This window comes from Daldinia childiae, assembly GCF_008694065.1.
Source record: "Daldinia childiae strain JS-1345 chromosome Unknown Scaffold3, whole genome shotgun sequence".
Lineage (NCBI taxonomy): Eukaryota > Fungi > Ascomycota > Sordariomycetes > Xylariales > Hypoxylaceae > Daldinia > Daldinia childiae.
Window position 1 is genome coordinate 69,013 of NW_022984644.1, and position 15,621 is coordinate 84,633.

The 15,621-nt window shown below is 45.6% G+C and overlaps 6 protein-coding genes across 6 annotated transcripts; 3 read left to right on the forward strand and 3 right to left on the reverse strand.

The window, feature by feature from the left end:
• Positions 1 to 289: 289 nt before the first annotated feature.
• GL218_02786 (uncharacterized protein) lies at positions 290 to 620 on the reverse strand (the record flags this gene model as incomplete). The annotated part of the gene is made up of 2 exons (XM_033579321.1): positions 290 to 565; positions 618 to 620. 2 exons carry the CDS (start codon positions 618 to 620, stop codon positions 290 to 292), a joined length of 279 nt encoding a protein of 92 aa, XP_033437243.1.
• Positions 621 to 2,101: 1,481 nt separating this feature from the next.
• On the forward strand, positions 2,102 to 3,485 carry GL218_02787 (uncharacterized protein; the record flags this gene model as incomplete). The annotated part of the gene is made up of 2 exons (XM_033579322.1): positions 2,102 to 3,064; positions 3,117 to 3,485. 2 exons carry the CDS (start codon positions 2,102 to 2,104, stop codon positions 3,483 to 3,485), a joined length of 1,332 nt encoding a protein of 443 aa, XP_033437242.1.
• A 683-nt stretch (positions 3,486 to 4,168) lies between these two features.
• GL218_02788 (LYR motif-containing protein 4) lies at positions 4,169 to 8,641 on the forward strand (the record flags this gene model as incomplete). The annotated part of the gene is made up of 8 exons (XM_033579323.1): positions 4,169 to 4,222; positions 4,354 to 4,518; positions 4,631 to 4,693; positions 4,760 to 4,809; positions 4,917 to 5,007; positions 6,669 to 6,735; positions 6,811 to 7,544; positions 7,598 to 8,641. The coding sequence occupies 8 exons, from the start codon at positions 4,169 to 4,171 to the stop codon at positions 8,639 to 8,641; spliced, it is 2,268 nt and encodes a 755-aa protein (XP_033437235.1).
• A 776-nt stretch (positions 8,642 to 9,417) lies between these two features.
• Positions 9,418 to 10,389, reverse strand: GL218_02789 (Phosphoadenosine phosphosulfate reductase; the record flags this gene model as incomplete). The annotated part of the gene is made up of 1 exon (XM_033579324.1): positions 9,418 to 10,389. One exon carries the CDS (start codon positions 10,387 to 10,389, stop codon positions 9,418 to 9,420), a length of 972 nt encoding a protein of 323 aa, XP_033437234.1.
• Positions 10,390 to 12,905: 2,516 nt separating this feature from the next.
• Positions 12,906 to 14,321, forward strand: GL218_02790 (Phosphoserine phosphatase; the record flags this gene model as incomplete). Its single annotated transcript, XM_033579325.1, has 1 exon — positions 12,906 to 14,321. The coding sequence occupies one exon, from the start codon at positions 12,906 to 12,908 to the stop codon at positions 14,319 to 14,321; it is 1,416 nt and encodes a 471-aa protein (XP_033436491.1).
• A 555-nt stretch (positions 14,322 to 14,876) lies between these two features.
• On the reverse strand, positions 14,877 to 15,577 carry GL218_02791 (uncharacterized protein; the record flags this gene model as incomplete). Its single annotated transcript, XM_033579326.1, has 4 exons — positions 14,877 to 14,921; positions 14,990 to 15,174; positions 15,241 to 15,292; positions 15,461 to 15,577. The coding sequence occupies 4 exons, from the start codon at positions 15,575 to 15,577 to the stop codon at positions 14,877 to 14,879; spliced, it is 399 nt and encodes a 132-aa protein (XP_033436492.1).
• Positions 15,578 to 15,621: the final 44 nt, after the last annotated feature.

The window sequence follows — 15,621 nt, forward strand, 5'->3', positions numbered from 1 at the left end:
TGAGGATTTAGAGGCGCTGTTAGTTCAGAGCCCAATGTACTTGACGATACCCCGTAATGAAACTACATTTCACACGAAATTATTTCTGATATTGCCACTGTAGGCATTTCAAATCTAATGCCTTATACGTCGTAGTCTTTATCCTTTATTACTTGACCAGAATATAGTCAAGATCGTTCCACCGCCCTGAACTGTCCGATTTAGATGGCGCATCGGTCGTTTGGTGTTGCTGAACAGCTACAAGTGTAGACTGCAGCGTCCCGATCAACTACGCCGAAACTCTTTCTTATTAATTATGCTCGCGTATGGGCTCTTCACCTTCGCGAGGAGGAGGAGGACCACACGGTTGTATCATCTTTCGTAGAAGCTGGGCTCGAACTTTGGCGGCGGGTTCGTTTTGCGCGAGCGAGATGTAGGCTAATTGCGAAGGATGACCGACAAGACTCGAGTACGTGTCGCGCGCAACGTTAGTTCGCCATTCCCACGATGTTGTGTCTGGGTGACCGGTGCCGATGTACTTGGCTTGAAGTCGCTCAAGCTCCTGCTGGGTGCGTAGTTTGTCCGCCTGTATGCTGTTAGCTTTTGGTACTTTGGTTAATCTAGTCAGTCTGAAATACCATATCAGTAGTTTTTTAATCTATATTTCGCGCCGTACAATTTAGCCTGTAATAGTAGACGAGCTGATGGGAAATGCTGAAATTATCTAAGTCGCTGGAAGTCGAAGAAGTCGAAGAAGCAGCCAAGTTTAGTATTCTTAAAGGAAGTTGTTGCTGTAGGTAGTTAATCGCGAAATAAACTAGAAGTACCTGAATTAGGTCTGAGCGCCCCTTGCAGCTTTTAGTCCGTTTTCAGTCCGTTTAGTTACATGACAGCTGACCCAGTAATATGTATCTAGGGAATTCCTCGGTATTTCCTGATAGGACAAAGGGTAATAAAACGCAATAAAATAAAATCGAATAACGAATCCGCGTGGTGCAGTGGTTAGCATGGTGCTGTAAGTTATAAAAAACATATTTCAACCACTTCTTTAACAGTTACTAACATCAACAAATAGCTTATACTTTCTCGTATTGAGATATGCATAGGTCGTGGGTTCAATCCCCACCGTGGATATTTAATTTTTTCCCCAATTCAAGAGAAATAGCAAATTTTCTTAATCATCTTATTTTTATCAATTACCATCACTGCCGCAAATTTACTTCGTAATACCGAGTCTATAACTAATAGCAATAAAGTTACCGAAAAAAAGTTCTCATAATTAATGAGGGTTATAATATATTTAAACCTGTATTTCATACCAAAAAAGCAACACATTACTTATTGTGGTTTAAATTGTAACATCGTTTCTCATTTTTTTAATAAGCTTAAAAGTAGTTTGATTATACATGCAAATGTCGTTACCACTACCATTTATCTCGGGGATACCTTTTCGATCATTTCCGCAAAGCATTACTTACTTCATTTAAGCAAACGCTCTCACTTTCTTTTCAAAGACTATGTAATCTCCTTATAATTTACCAACATTGGGAAAAGGAAGTTTTCAATATTTACAAAAGAAAGGAATGATGTTTTTTTATACGACTAAAACTGCATTAATTCTTTCAAGTAGTTAGTTTGTAACGCTCTGTATTAAATTGATGTATGTAAATATAACTAGTTACCTATATAAAGTTCAATGTTGCATAGAGCTTGGGCATAAGGCTGCAGGTTCTAGATACGTACCTTATCTAGATGTGGATAAGAATACCTAACCCAGGCATCCCAGGCCAGCTTGGGGTTACTTCGATGGCTCGTACCTTTTAATGTTCCAATTAGCACTTAGCACTACACTGCATCTAATACACCAAGTACAAATGCGCGTCGCATAGTGTCTACATGTATAAGTAGATCATCACACTAAGCTTATACCCATACTTCGGGCGTTAGATTTCCACACGTTCCATAAACAGCTTACCGTCATTGCGCATAAATTCTGACTGCCATTGGCCTTCTTTCGAAAATCACCAGGCATTTCAACACGGGGATATAACAGAGCTCTATGAGATCCAAAATTGCTTAGTCTCTATATAATATCGGGATTCGCGATTTCGTCTCTGAAAATATGCTGGAGCCATGGGATGAAGCTATCGCTCTTCAGAAGGAGCGTCAGTTTTGCGCCGATGACGTACAATCTATTAAAACGTCCTGTGCTAAGGACCATGGCAAGAGGCATCCTATCGAGTGTCCAGATTGTTGGACCCGTCTCCTTAACCGCATAAGGGATCGATATCTCAACTCCGCTTCTAAGGAATGGTTTTCTGGCAGGCGGCCGTTTCTACTCGAGCTCGACACTATGTTTTCTAAAGCTCACAACTTTGAGGTCGATCTCAAAGCTATTGAGCAGCGCATAGTTGACGAGAAGAAAGAGTGGTACCGAGACAAAGTAAAAAATATAGGACTTCAACATATTACAAAATCCCCAGTCGAGGATCGAATTCTACAGCAAAAGATCAACGACCGGAGCATATCTGCAGACCAGCTTGCTTCAGAACTGAGGGCGTCCTTTAGCGACGGCGCCGTCAAGAACCAAGAAGCATTCGACGAATTTATAGAACGGCTGAAACATGCTAACCTACCCCAGGCACGGGTCGAAGCCTACATTGATATATTTTTTCAACCTGCTCACGACCCTTCAGGTGCGGCAAGGGCCCAGAAGTACGTCGACATGGTTAGAAATGGGACGCCAATTGCGGATACCATCAATGTCATGATCCGTGACCGGCATTTAGCTAAAGGTGACCAAGATCAGAAACAGGCACTTCAAAAGCAGCTCGAGGAACTGAAGAGGGCTAAAGCAGCACATGAACTGGGGAAAGCGAAGAGCGATAAGGCCCAACAGGATAAGACCAGAGAAACCACACTCCCTGATGATCAGCACTCCCTACCGTCGTGTTCGATATGCTTGAAAGCCCCAGATGCGCAAGACTTTATTATATGTCCCCTATGCCAAATTCTAGGCGATTTTTATAGACTTAGAGTTGAGCCTACCGTCTTCTGTTCCCAGAAGTGTGCAGACGAACGCTATGTAAGTTGTTCTCTCGCTGTGATAGTTGCGAATGAATTCTTACTATTGATAGGACGCACATGTTGAAGCAAGACATGAGTGTGCATCCGGCCAAAAATGTGTCCTCCTCCACGACGAAGATGTCGAGATGGATGACGGAAGAACTATTTTAGTCTTCTGTCGAGAGTGTGTAGAAACGCTCGGCATCCCATCTGTCTTTTGCTCGGCTCGCTGCTTTAACGAGAACTTCCAGCATCATCGCGACAGTGTCCATATTCCCCGGCGGAAGAGTATTCAACATGAGATTAAAGATGAAAATCAGCTTGAATTCGACCCGGAAGATAAGACGAGGTATAGCGCTAGAAAGATCGAAGAGCATCTAGTCACGTTTGATAATGCTATAGCAGAATGGCAGCAGAAAACAAGCGCTACAGTGAAATAAGGGCTACGAAGATATAGAAAATTTCTTCTCTTCTTGTACTTTTATGGATTAAGGACGAGATCGGCTGAATGGAGAAGGGTAATAATGCATATAAAGGTCAACGGCCTGCATTGTACCAAGTTATATCCGGGCCCGGTATGCCTAGATATATTTATATCACACAGCTTAGATGGTTAGACCGTAGGTAGTCCATGTTGAACATGGCTAGGGGGGGAGGGGGGGTGGATGTAAATATACTTATTATAAAAACTTATAATTGCAGGACCTGTACAGGTGCGTTGGTATTCCGAAGTTGCACAGTCTTAATAGTGTACCTACCTAAATGTAATAAAGGTGACCTTGTAAATACCTCTTATGTACGTAAGAACCTTATGCCCCGCAGTCAAAGTTACATAAGCTTTAATATCTCCGAGGGGTTATTTGATTTCAGTTGGAAGGCCGAGACCTAAAGCTTTCCGTGCTCGGCGCCGATTGTAGTTTTGGCCGAGCAAGTACATCCATAAACCAACCAAAAAAAAAGCTACTAAAGCTATCGCCGCGACAATATCGCAATCGGCATTTTGCCATCAGCTACGCAGTTGAAAAGCTAACGTCTCCACAACACCTCCAACTTCTCCTAGACAAACTATATCAATCATATTTAATAACTATACCAACCTGCGATCCGATCTAGCGTACCAACCATGTCCGTTGTCTCAGCCCTGAAGGGCGACTTGCCGCAGCAAGCTCGATCATTGGTGAGATCTACTCTTGCTATATCCAAACCATGTGCTGCACTATAGTGCGCCGACAGCCACAAATCCCAAGCACATGCACTCTATACTTCGTAGTCATAAGCTGGGCTAACATGTACTGCTTTACCGTCTAGTACCGCCAGCTGCTGCGTCAAGGCAAGCAGTTTGAGGCCTACAACTTCAGAGAATACGCGAAGCGCCGAACGAAAGACGCATTCCGAGAGAATGCGGGCGTGCAGGACCCTAGAGAGATACAGACTCTCATACAGAAGGGGCTGAAGGAGTTGCAGATGATGAAGGTACGGTATCTATATATATCTTGTAGTCGGTTGAAGGGTCATTTCGACGACAGGAGGCAGTGTAGCACGACGTTATGAATAGTTTAGCTAATGCTTATATTTTCTCTCATAGCGCCAAACGGTCATTAGCCAGTTCTACCAGATAGATCGGTTAGTAGTGGAGGGCGGAATATCGGTATGTTTCCTAAGAGCCTTAATATTTGCGCAGTCGTATACAGTTGCTAACAACCTACGCCAATAGGGTAAGCAAAGCGGAAAGTCGGGAGATATTTCGCGGCAGAAGGATACAGGGTAAGCATATCAATATTTTGCTGCAAACTACATAAATGTGACAGCAGCTAATATTTGTAGATGGGATTAATACCACCTTGCGCGATACTTTAGACTATCCGCAATAGGGTCACCTCGTTCTTCTTATGCGTCTCGCCTCTACTACACGAGACGTACCAGCCCTGTACCATTACAACTTCATTGTACATCAAGCGCGCGGTTGAATTATAGGCTTGCGGCGTCCGCTCTCCTGGTTCGTAGGAGTATTAAGTCTCGTTAGAGCAGGGAGAAAACGGAAACGGGATTAGGTTAGAATCTGGTACGCATGAAACGGGGGTTACAAAAGTATGGCCTACGAACAAGGCAATGTGCGGTACGGCAAGGAGTACCAAGGTTATCTCACATCATGATATCGAATACCAATTCTGCTCAAGTTGCTTTATATGAACTTATGAGTGATATTTCACCAGTATGTATGTATCTATGCTTTCTTGCCAAGCTAGTAGAGACCATTCAGATATCTGCTGTATTAGGTAGTAATTAATACACTCCTCATTCAAGGCAAATCATTCTGACTAGAGGCTGGCCATCCTGTCTTGGTCATTCCATTTTGACATGGAAAATCACTACTGTCTATATATATATGTGTGTATGTGTGTGTGTGTGTGTGTGTGTGTGAATTGACATTGCGTTCAAACAAGACGCATTATGTTTGTGATTAACAAACAGTTAGATAGATAGGCCTACATAGTTCTAATTGGTATATTATTATATAAAGTAACCCCCTTTAAAGTATAAAAAACCTAACTAGGTAGCTTCAACTATGAATCTAAAATTAATTGCTATGATCAGTTTACATTACTGGATATCAGACCTTCCTTTATAAATAACGAGCATAAGAAAAGAGAAAAGAGAAAAATGAAGGTAGGAAACAAATATTTTTGAAACCCGCAAGCATGAGGCCCCAATATATTTTGAAAGACTAATTAATGCATCTTGTGTTGTGAAGGGTTGACTCCAAGAATAAATATATTTTAACACTTTCTTTAAGCTTAAAAGGTCTATAATATAGAACGTGGTAGGTGCGAATCGAACACACAACTTTCCATATGTTGGAGTGTATGTAGTTTTGACCTCAGTTTAAGGCAACTCCAACAAAAAAATTATGGAAAAATATCATCTACCACTTTACAAACTTGAAATAGCAAAAGGTAAAGTGCGGTGAGTGCGGATCGAACGCACGGCCTTCAGATTATAGAATGAAGTTAGACTTCAGTCTGACGCTCTCCCAGCTGAGCTATCCCCGCTTCATAAGTTTTGCTGAGATTTTAGTCTATCAACCAAACTCGATTTGTCACATCACATCACATCACATTGGGATGGTTGGATCTGTCCAGTTGCAGTCTGACAGTCCTGTTTGTTAGTATGTACCAGTGTACATACATAAGTGGATCTATTGGTGGGTACCTAGGTGGGTACCATAAGGCGTTTAGATTCGTTCAAATTATATAACGATGCTTAGTCATAAGCCTTTGTTGCATTTGTTGTCGCGTTCTCAGAACTCTCACCTGCGCAACGGCGTAGCCATTTCTGTTCTCCGTCGCATGCAAGTCAACTCTCTTGGATAGGTCCTAATACTTCTTGCATTATCCTCTCCCGCCACTGGCTCGCCAATCGCCCTTCGTACAGATACTAAAGATACCAGAGATACCAGAGATAGACATTTAAACTATTAGAATCTCCAATTTATTCGGCAAAGACCGAGAACCCCCCGAATCGCGCGCGTAGCTTCTTAATGGCTTCAAATGGCTCCTAATGTACCAACATCCTGTACCCTTCATCACCATTGTTCAGCCTAGCTAATAATATATTGATTGCAGTTTCGTCCAAATACCCAAACGCGACGTGGAAATCGTAGTGGATATGTAGAACATGACGATTTTGAGGGTATGGTTTGCTTCTTAGTCCTCTATAACGTGTCGCACGTCGCATGATGACAGCAGCTGACTTTGTTTTCAAAAGGCTTGCCCGTAAGACAATGGCGCCAGGAATGGGTTAAAATTGGACCGCCTCCGCCCGCAGATACAACTCAGAAGAACGATATATGGGCAATCGAACTTCCACATGGCATGCCCAAAGATTCGCATTTGCTGCCCACGCACACTCAAGAGTTGCTAAGAGCAGCTCGCTCGGGGAGGCTGTACAAGCGGCCAGCACCCGCGGAAGAAGAGGAGGTTGACCCCGATGCCGCCCTAGCAGAAAAATCGGAGAAGAAGGAGGAGGACCCAAGCATCAAAGGCTATCAAGTCAAAGTTTGGAAACAGGTCGCCCGTAATGCCGAAGGTGCCACTATTTCCCACCTGGCTAAACGGAGGAAAGGAGTTATCACGCTATCGTCTAGCCTTCCGGCTGGCCCGTCATCTAGTCCGATCATAATGAAAGCTACCGTCCGCCGCATCGACGCCGCAGGAAATCCTTACACGCAAGAAATTACATTAAATGAAGGCCAGCCGGTGGATGGGGAGATTATATCGACTACGGTGGTGCCAGCACCTAATACTAATGCAAATGGCGAAACATCTGTGGCTGCGACTCCGGTCCGAAGGCGGCCGCCACCGCCTAAGAGAAAGTCTAAGGGTCCTGGCCGAGGACGGAAGAAGAAGCTGCCTTTGCCAACGAACACACGCCCCGAAGCGACTAATATAGGCGTGGATAATACTACGGATGGTACCAAACTCAATCTTCCAGAATCTGATGTAAGTTATCTTTAGTTAGTCATATCACCACGTACTAACCTAATTGTTGTTAGAATACCAAACAAGACGACCAATCCGAAACCAAAAACCAGGACAGTGAAATGGCCGACGATGATGACGGAGATGATGGAGAAGATGATGGAGAAGATGGTGATGATGGCGACGATGGCGACGAGGAGGACAGCGAAATGCCTGATGGTGAGAACGGAGCGGGTTTCAGAGCTGAAAGCGAAACCAAACCTGATAGCGTCGCTGAAGTTCCTCCAACGATTACTCAGGCTGAGCCCTCCATCGACACGATACCACCGGAGATCTCGCCTAGTGCTGGACCGCTGCTAACAAAAGGACCGTCGCCTCCTTCTAATTCTAACTTAAACCCAGTCCAACCTCTTCCACAGCATGTCCCATCGCAATTCGAAGGAAGCCCGCTCAAAAATGTTGTAGCTGCAACATCACCAGCCGACTTATCGCCGAAACTTCCACCGATCGGAGAAATCGCAAGTACAGTCACTACAACTGATACTAGACCGTCGGAAACGTCATTGGCTTCCGTTCCGGCGTTAACCGATCCCATCGAAACAGTTGCTCAGGAAACGGAATCAGCTGCAGCAAAACTTGAAGTAGACGTAGAGATGACAGATGGACCTCGCCAAGAGCAGACAGAAACTCTGGTTCCGCCCGTAATGGAAGAAGAAGCGCAACAACTGGATATTTCAGCGGTTAATCCGCTACCAATCGTAAATCCTATTCAAGGCGAAGATACTTCTATGCATCGCTCATCACCACCGCCTGCAGTTATGCCAGAGACTACGAATACCGAACAGCCAATCGAAGAGGTTGTTTCTGAGACAGTTGTGAGCGTGGTTACGAATCAAGAACCGCAGGCCCCTGAAGCGGCTTCGGCTCCGGCTCTGGTACCTACCGATGACCTACCAGCTCCTGGGCTTATTGATACCAAAGCCGAAGGTGCTACTATAGAAGGCGGAGAGGAGAATGAACCCGAAAGCCCCGATTTATTCAGTGGTCTGGAGGCCGCCTTGAATCAGCAAGGCGGGTCAAAGGAGGTTACGCCTGCTCCGGAAACGAAGACAGCCTGATTTCTTCCGGTATATTGTTCTTGAATAACCTCGATGGAACGTGTTATATTTGTACGTTCTGTTTCCTGGTTATACCTGCGAATAGTGTAAAGTAGCCTTGTATATCTAAAGAACTGGGTAAATATTTCCATGTCATACTATTATTTCTGATCTGATTTATGTTGTTTATACGTGCTGAATATTTTGTTATTCAAAGCTACCGAAACTTGGTAATAGGAAACTTATCTTGAACATGATAAATAATATGTAGGTATATGTATATTCCGTAGTGACTCTAGCTCAGCCGATGTCAGGGGTTGCACTTCCCCCGCACCGATTCTAATCCGGAGGTTGACCCCGATCCGTCCATTCCTGTTTGGTGCCAAGCGCCCGGTAGACACGCACATCTATTCAGCCGACAAACATCAATCATCGTATTTTAACACCACGTTAACCTCTTCATTATTTGCAAATTATCACCAGATAGTAAGATTGCATCTCTTTATTTTCAAGCAATTATACGTCATATGTTGGATGATAAGCCAGTCAATGTGTGATATAATTGTTGATATAATGCTCTTATAAGTTTTTGCTAGCTGGATAATCAATCCCTTAAATATGCTTGCTCACGTCTGAGAGCAGCGTACGCCCGAACGCCGTCGCATTGTAATGAATACCCTTTCCAAATCATCATCCGAGGTTCCGGTCGCCGAAACCATATGCATGCATCCTAATTTGCCCACCGTGAAACGTCTCCTTCCCACTCCGATATATATAGTAAGTTCCTGTTCTCAGATTCATACCGTAACCTCTGTCTGCTGCTCTCGCTCAAGGCTCTTGAGCGCCGCGGTAAGCCGCTCCTCTTCGGCTTTCCGTTGCATTTCCTGTAAGTATTGCGCGTATCGCGACTTCTTGTTGTGGATTCCACACTCAGACTTCTCCTGGCCCTTCCAGCGGCCCGCCCGCTCGTCTTCGCCGGCGGACACGGGAGATGTCGAGTGCCAATCGCCGACGGACTTGTATCCGCGATCTAGGAGAGGGTTGTATGGCACGTTGTTCTCCGTGATGTACTGCTTGACCTGGGCGAAGGTCCAGTCGACGAGCGGGTTGATCTTGACAATACCCGCCTCTTCATCAACCTCCAGCACGCCGATCTTGTCACGCTCGCCGCCTTGTGAACGTCGGCGGCCGGTCAGGACAGCAGCTACGTTCAGATCCGAATACGCGCGCTGTTGCGGCTCGACCTTAGCGATCCAGTCGTATAGTTCGGCGGCGGTCTCGTACAACTTCTCGCCATAACGCTCCTCGAACTCAGCAGTAGTGTTGGCGTCGTGGGGTTTAAAGGTATGGATCTTGATGTTGGGGTATCGATCCTTGACCTTTTGGACCAGGTCATATGTTTCCTGGAAATGGTACAGCGTGTCAAGGAAGATGAGGTCGACAGGCGAAGAGTCAGTTGATTCCTTCTCGATTTTGGACAGCATGTCTGTGGATACTAGGCCGGTGAGGCCGAAGGCTGTTGATTGGTATAGGTTGGGGAATAATATCTTGACGAAGCGAAGACGGTCCATGGAGTTCATCTTTTCTAGCTGTTGGTTGAGGTGTCTGACGTGTGGTGCGGTGAGCGTCACCTGGGGCAGCTCGCTCGTGGACTCTGCTGTCGACGACGACGACGCTGAGGCATATCCTGATTCTAGATCGGTTGTGGAGGCTAGGTCTTTGCATGAGTGGCGTGGGGAGGCCCGCTCGACATACGACGACGACCCCATCTTGAATTATATTATTATCAAGATTTATTTTGCCCAAGGGAGGTAGGTGTAAGTCAAGTAGGCAAAGGCTTGAAAGGTTTAGGAAGGCTGGCGGCTGGGACAAGACGAGAATACGAATTATACCGCTACGAGATACTGAGAAGACGTTTTGAGAGGTTGAAGGGTGATGAGAGAGTAATGATGGAAGAAGAGCAGAGGACCAGAGGAAGTATTAGAAGATATTACTATGGGGAAAAGCGCCAGAGGTGCTGTTCAAGTTATAAAAGGGGACAATGAAAAGAATCTATCCTGTAGACCGAGTCGGTTACTTACATAGTTAGGTAGATTTCTACTATAATTCCCGTAGTAACGTCTAGTCAAAACAGTTACTAAGTGTATTTGCGTATCATTTCTCTGTGTCTACATGACTAATCCGGTTCTCGGGATGTCTTTACTTATTGTTCGTGTGGGAAAAAGCTGTTGCATATGGAGCTGGGGGTATTGCGCGATCTGCTTAGATGAGATTTTACAGGCGACAGGCCGGAGCCCCAGGCTGCCAGGGCATCGAGGCGCCTTTAGAAATTTTAGACACTGATCACGACATCGGCGCTAGTGTAGTTGCGACAGCACAACCGACCTATTGACCTATTGATTGGCAGAATATTGGGTCCCCTCTTCTTCTTCTACGGGTGAGAAAAGCCGCGGGAGAATTACCGATACTTTTGACCCGGGTCGATTTGACTTCCATCTCTTTGTTGACTTTGATGTTATGCTCATATAAGCCAATGTCAGAACTGCTGTACTCTTGACTTTGAACTCTGAAATTCCAGTGCTGATCTAAGCTCCGAGCTGTGCCTTTTTCGACGTCACGACTGGGTTTCAAACTGGATCCATCCATGTAGTTTGGTGCCGTTGCTTTATCTTTGCCGGGGCGCTACGGAATGATGCCATCGACTTGACATGGATATTTACTTGGCTTTTGAAAATCGGTTGGCATTCAGCATGATTAGTTAGAATCCGGTGGGTTAATATTGAACAGAGTTTATTGCGTGCTCTCTGCCACAAGTCACTGCTATTAGTGCGGCCATGGAAGGTTTATATATTCGTAGTTATGAGGTTTGTACGTCAAGCACGTAATCACGGGTTTAGACGGTTCAAATGTTGTCTACTTATTCAGTAAGTAATATATATATCTGCATGGGTGCAGAGTTATTTGATATGGTTGAAATCTATCGTGGAATTCTTCTTCCTATTTTCTACATCCTTTTACGTGGTGCTCGGTTATATTAACATGTTATCCAACATCTGTATAATGTGACGGAGCTACAATCAGTGCGGGCCTATGCAAAGAAGAGTGCTGACAGAGTACTATATTGATCTCTTGAAGAGTAGCAGATGATATCGATCGATGTGCTTGTCATTAGCATACATAAGATCTACATAATTATTACTGGAGTCTCCCAATTGATCCGGTCGTTTTACTCTTTACCGCCCCTAACGCCTTACAAAGCAAGTGCTCGAACAAGGGAATGTCACCATCCTTAGGGGATATGGCGAATTGTTAGCGGTTGTCGGAAGGTTGAAAGAAATTGTGAAGCTACGAGAAAAAGAAAGTTGAAGAAATCGGGTCTCGGTATGATGTTGTAATGTTGCAATGGTTAAAAGAGCCGCTTGAACGGGTCATCGGGGCCGATAGCCGTACCAAGAATTGCAGCTTCTCCTTTAAAATGCCGGAGATCATTTATATTTACGGACTAGGCAGGTACCTTCTCAGTGTACCTACTATGTTTAGCTGCACACATGTCTACGTAAATGTGGTGACGAGAGGCGAGATTGCATCTAGACCCTGAGAGATCTGGGGAATAAGGGGTGCTTACATATATATATGGTATGGCTGGATTTATATATTAATATACCGCATACGCGATCCCCTCCATATTTGTATGTTCTTTTTGTCCGACTTTTTAGTAAAAGATTTGTTGGATGCTTACCTTTAGGTGCCTATGTAGGTACCTACCTACCTTGTAAATATCTGAAGCGCTACACAACGGCTCTAAGACAACTTGGGTATAAGTAATCTGGGGTAATGAGCGCATATACCACTTACATAAAATAGCATCATCGTATTTAACTTTACGGTAGTTCCTCAGTTAGCTGACTCAGCACTTGCGAAGTGGCAGTTAAAACCATATGTACTTTACCATCTCACGGAGCGCGCCGAAGTACTTTCACCTTTTCTTCACCTTAACTGACCAATGATATAATTCATACAGACCCAGCCATCAGGAACGGGTCAAGCACACGCGCCTTACGCTAAGCTAAAGCCCAGGTGAGGAAAAAAATACCCCGCGCAATTTATGAACTTCATTCCTTGCGAAATATAGAGCCTCAAAACGTTGGGTATCATTTCCCTACTCGCCTAAGAATTACTCATAGAGAACCTTATACTCAATCCCTCAAGTGCAAGTTCATTTCTTATACAATAAAGTGCCTCATTTATTAGTGATCCTATATCCCCTCCCTTTTATAAATCCATCATGGCCGCCGACGATAGCCCCACGAAGCAAAACTCGGGTCGGCCGCAGTTATCTTCTATGAGGACTAGTTCATATCTCAAAGAGCATCAGCAGTACCGTCCTCCTAAGCATCTGGATAGTCATTTCGGTATAGACACCGTCGTCGAAGATCTGCAAAACCATAGAATTTCTCCTCCCAAATCATTCAGTCCCTTTAATGGTGTGCCCTCCAAGGATGAACCCCCGCGTATCGTTGAAGGCGCTAGCCACGACTTCACTCATCCAAACTGTGCTCCGCCTAGGGGCACCAAAATAGATCGACTTGTCGCCACTTTGATCTATAAGTCTACGTCGTCACGTACTGCGGTCCCTTCTCCGAGACTTGCTTCGTCCAGCTCCGACATTCCCACAAACCTCGCACCAACTACCAATATTGAGTCATTTCCCCTGGAACCTCCGGACGCCGCTGAACCTGAGCCTCTCGATCACCTTTATGGCTCCTACATATCCCCAATATGCATCACATCTTTTCTCCATTTGATGTCCACCTTTCCCCTACCTCAGGGGGTTAGCGAGGCTACGTCGTCTCATCGTTGTCTCGACGATCGGGAGCACCCCCTCGTCGTCGAGTTGACTTTGTCCCCGGCCCCGTGCCCCAACTATCTCTCCTTATCAGACCTGCGGAGGCACGAGCTTATCTACCGATTCGAGAGGGAATGGAACGTTGATGTCGTATTGCAACATGACACACTTTGGCGACGATATCCGCGTCTGGTCGTTTTCGACATGGACAGCACTTTGATCACGCAGGAGGTCATTGACCTACTCGCCACGGCCATTACAGATCCTCCGGATCTGGCCGCTAAAGTTGCCGATATCACAAGCCGGGCCATGCATGGGGAGTTGGAATTTGACGCCGCGTTCCGAGAACGAGTTGCTCTGCTCAAGGGGCTTCCAGCCACGATATTCGAGCAGTTGCGTCCAGTGCTAAACGTTACCAAGGGAGTCCCCGAATTGCTGAGATCATTCAAGAGATTAGGCGTCAAGACTGCTGTGTTGTCTGGCGGCTTCATCCCGTTGACTAGTTGGCTGGCTGGCGAGCTTGGAATTGACTATGCATATGCGAATGAGGTTGTAATCGATGACTCTGGGCGTTTGACTGGCGAAGTCCAGGGACGCATCGTAGGTAGAGAACGGAAACAGGAACTCCTCCTCGAGATTGCTAAGAAGGAAGGAGTTGCACTTGAGCAAGTAGTAGCAGTTGGCGATGGTGCTAATGACTTGCTGATGCTCGACACGGCTGGCCTGGGTGTGGCATGGAACGCAAAGCCGAGGGTTCAGCTGGAGGCTAATGCTCGCCTCAACAGCGAGAGCTTAGTCGATTTGCTATACATATTTGGACTCACGAGCCAAGAGGTGGATTTGCTAACCGCGTAACCCTATAAGATAGGTACGTCTGCTATATGACTACTCTTTTACTTCGTATACATATATAGATTTGGCCTGGCCTGGTCTGATGCCACCTAAAATGCCTGGAAAATGGGAAAGAGGGCTAGGGGACCATTCCATTCCCACGACTTTATCACGATGGAGAGATGACCAGAAAATTATCGGTTCGGATATCCAACGGCCTTTGAACGGGAATAAGTTTTATCGTTTGTAGGAGTGATGTAGGTCTACTATTATCACATTCGTTGATTCCTAAGTCTAGTTGCTAGAGAATGCCGTATGTAAATGACCTAGACTAAGCTGGTAGTCAAGTACACATAACGAAACAGACATATCGAATTTAACTAGGTAGTTATACGTAAACAAATAGAATCTTGGAGTTGGCTCTTCAGTTCAATAGACGGACTAGTGACTTTGGTGATAAATAATAATAGGTGTCCTAATGCTTGACCAAAGGTTATGTACAGTCAAACTAGAAATGACGCATCCTCTTATAGCTCTAATAATCGGAGAGGCGATCCAATGTCTTCCTGAAGAACATATCTAGTAGCCGTCCTTACCCCATTTATTGTACTTGTCGTGAAGGGACTGCATTCACTCAGTTAGCACGAATCGCCCAAGGTGTTACAAGGTTAGATAGACCGATTTGCGCATACCTTTGGCAGGTTGACGTCGGGGATGACGACGACGTTGACGGCGCTGGGGGCGTCCCTCGGGGCGGCAGACGGGTCACCGCCGGGGTGGTATCGGTACTTGCCTTCCGTTGCGCCGGTTTCCCAGGGCATGCCCGACTTGGCTAGGCCGACGGGCGCCTCGGATGTGGATTGGGTAGGAGAGCGACCTGGAGCAGCGTGTTAGATTTTCGATACGCGGTAGACGGGGAGAGGAGAAGTAGAGAAGCGCGTACCGAAGTAGAGACCAGCACCACCTAGAGCTAGAACCATGACACCTCCCAGAATCTGTTAACAGCAGAGCCAAGTCAGCACCTATCTAGAGAGATATAGGCATATATAACCGCGTCGTCTTCAATGTAGTAGATATGCACAACTCTATATATGTATGTATGTACGCATGTATGCATGCATCTACTACAAAGCCGCGGCGTTAGATCTCCGGGTATGACGCACCATGAGTTCGGGGTTGCGCTTCGTCTCTTCCTTGAGGGCCGGGTCGGCAGCGAAGCGACGCGCTGTAGTAGAGAATGCCCGTTGGGAGAGGGCTCTTCGGGCGATGATAGAGGCCATGGCTAATGGTATTTTCGACGATATCGCAGTGGTATATCGCAGTG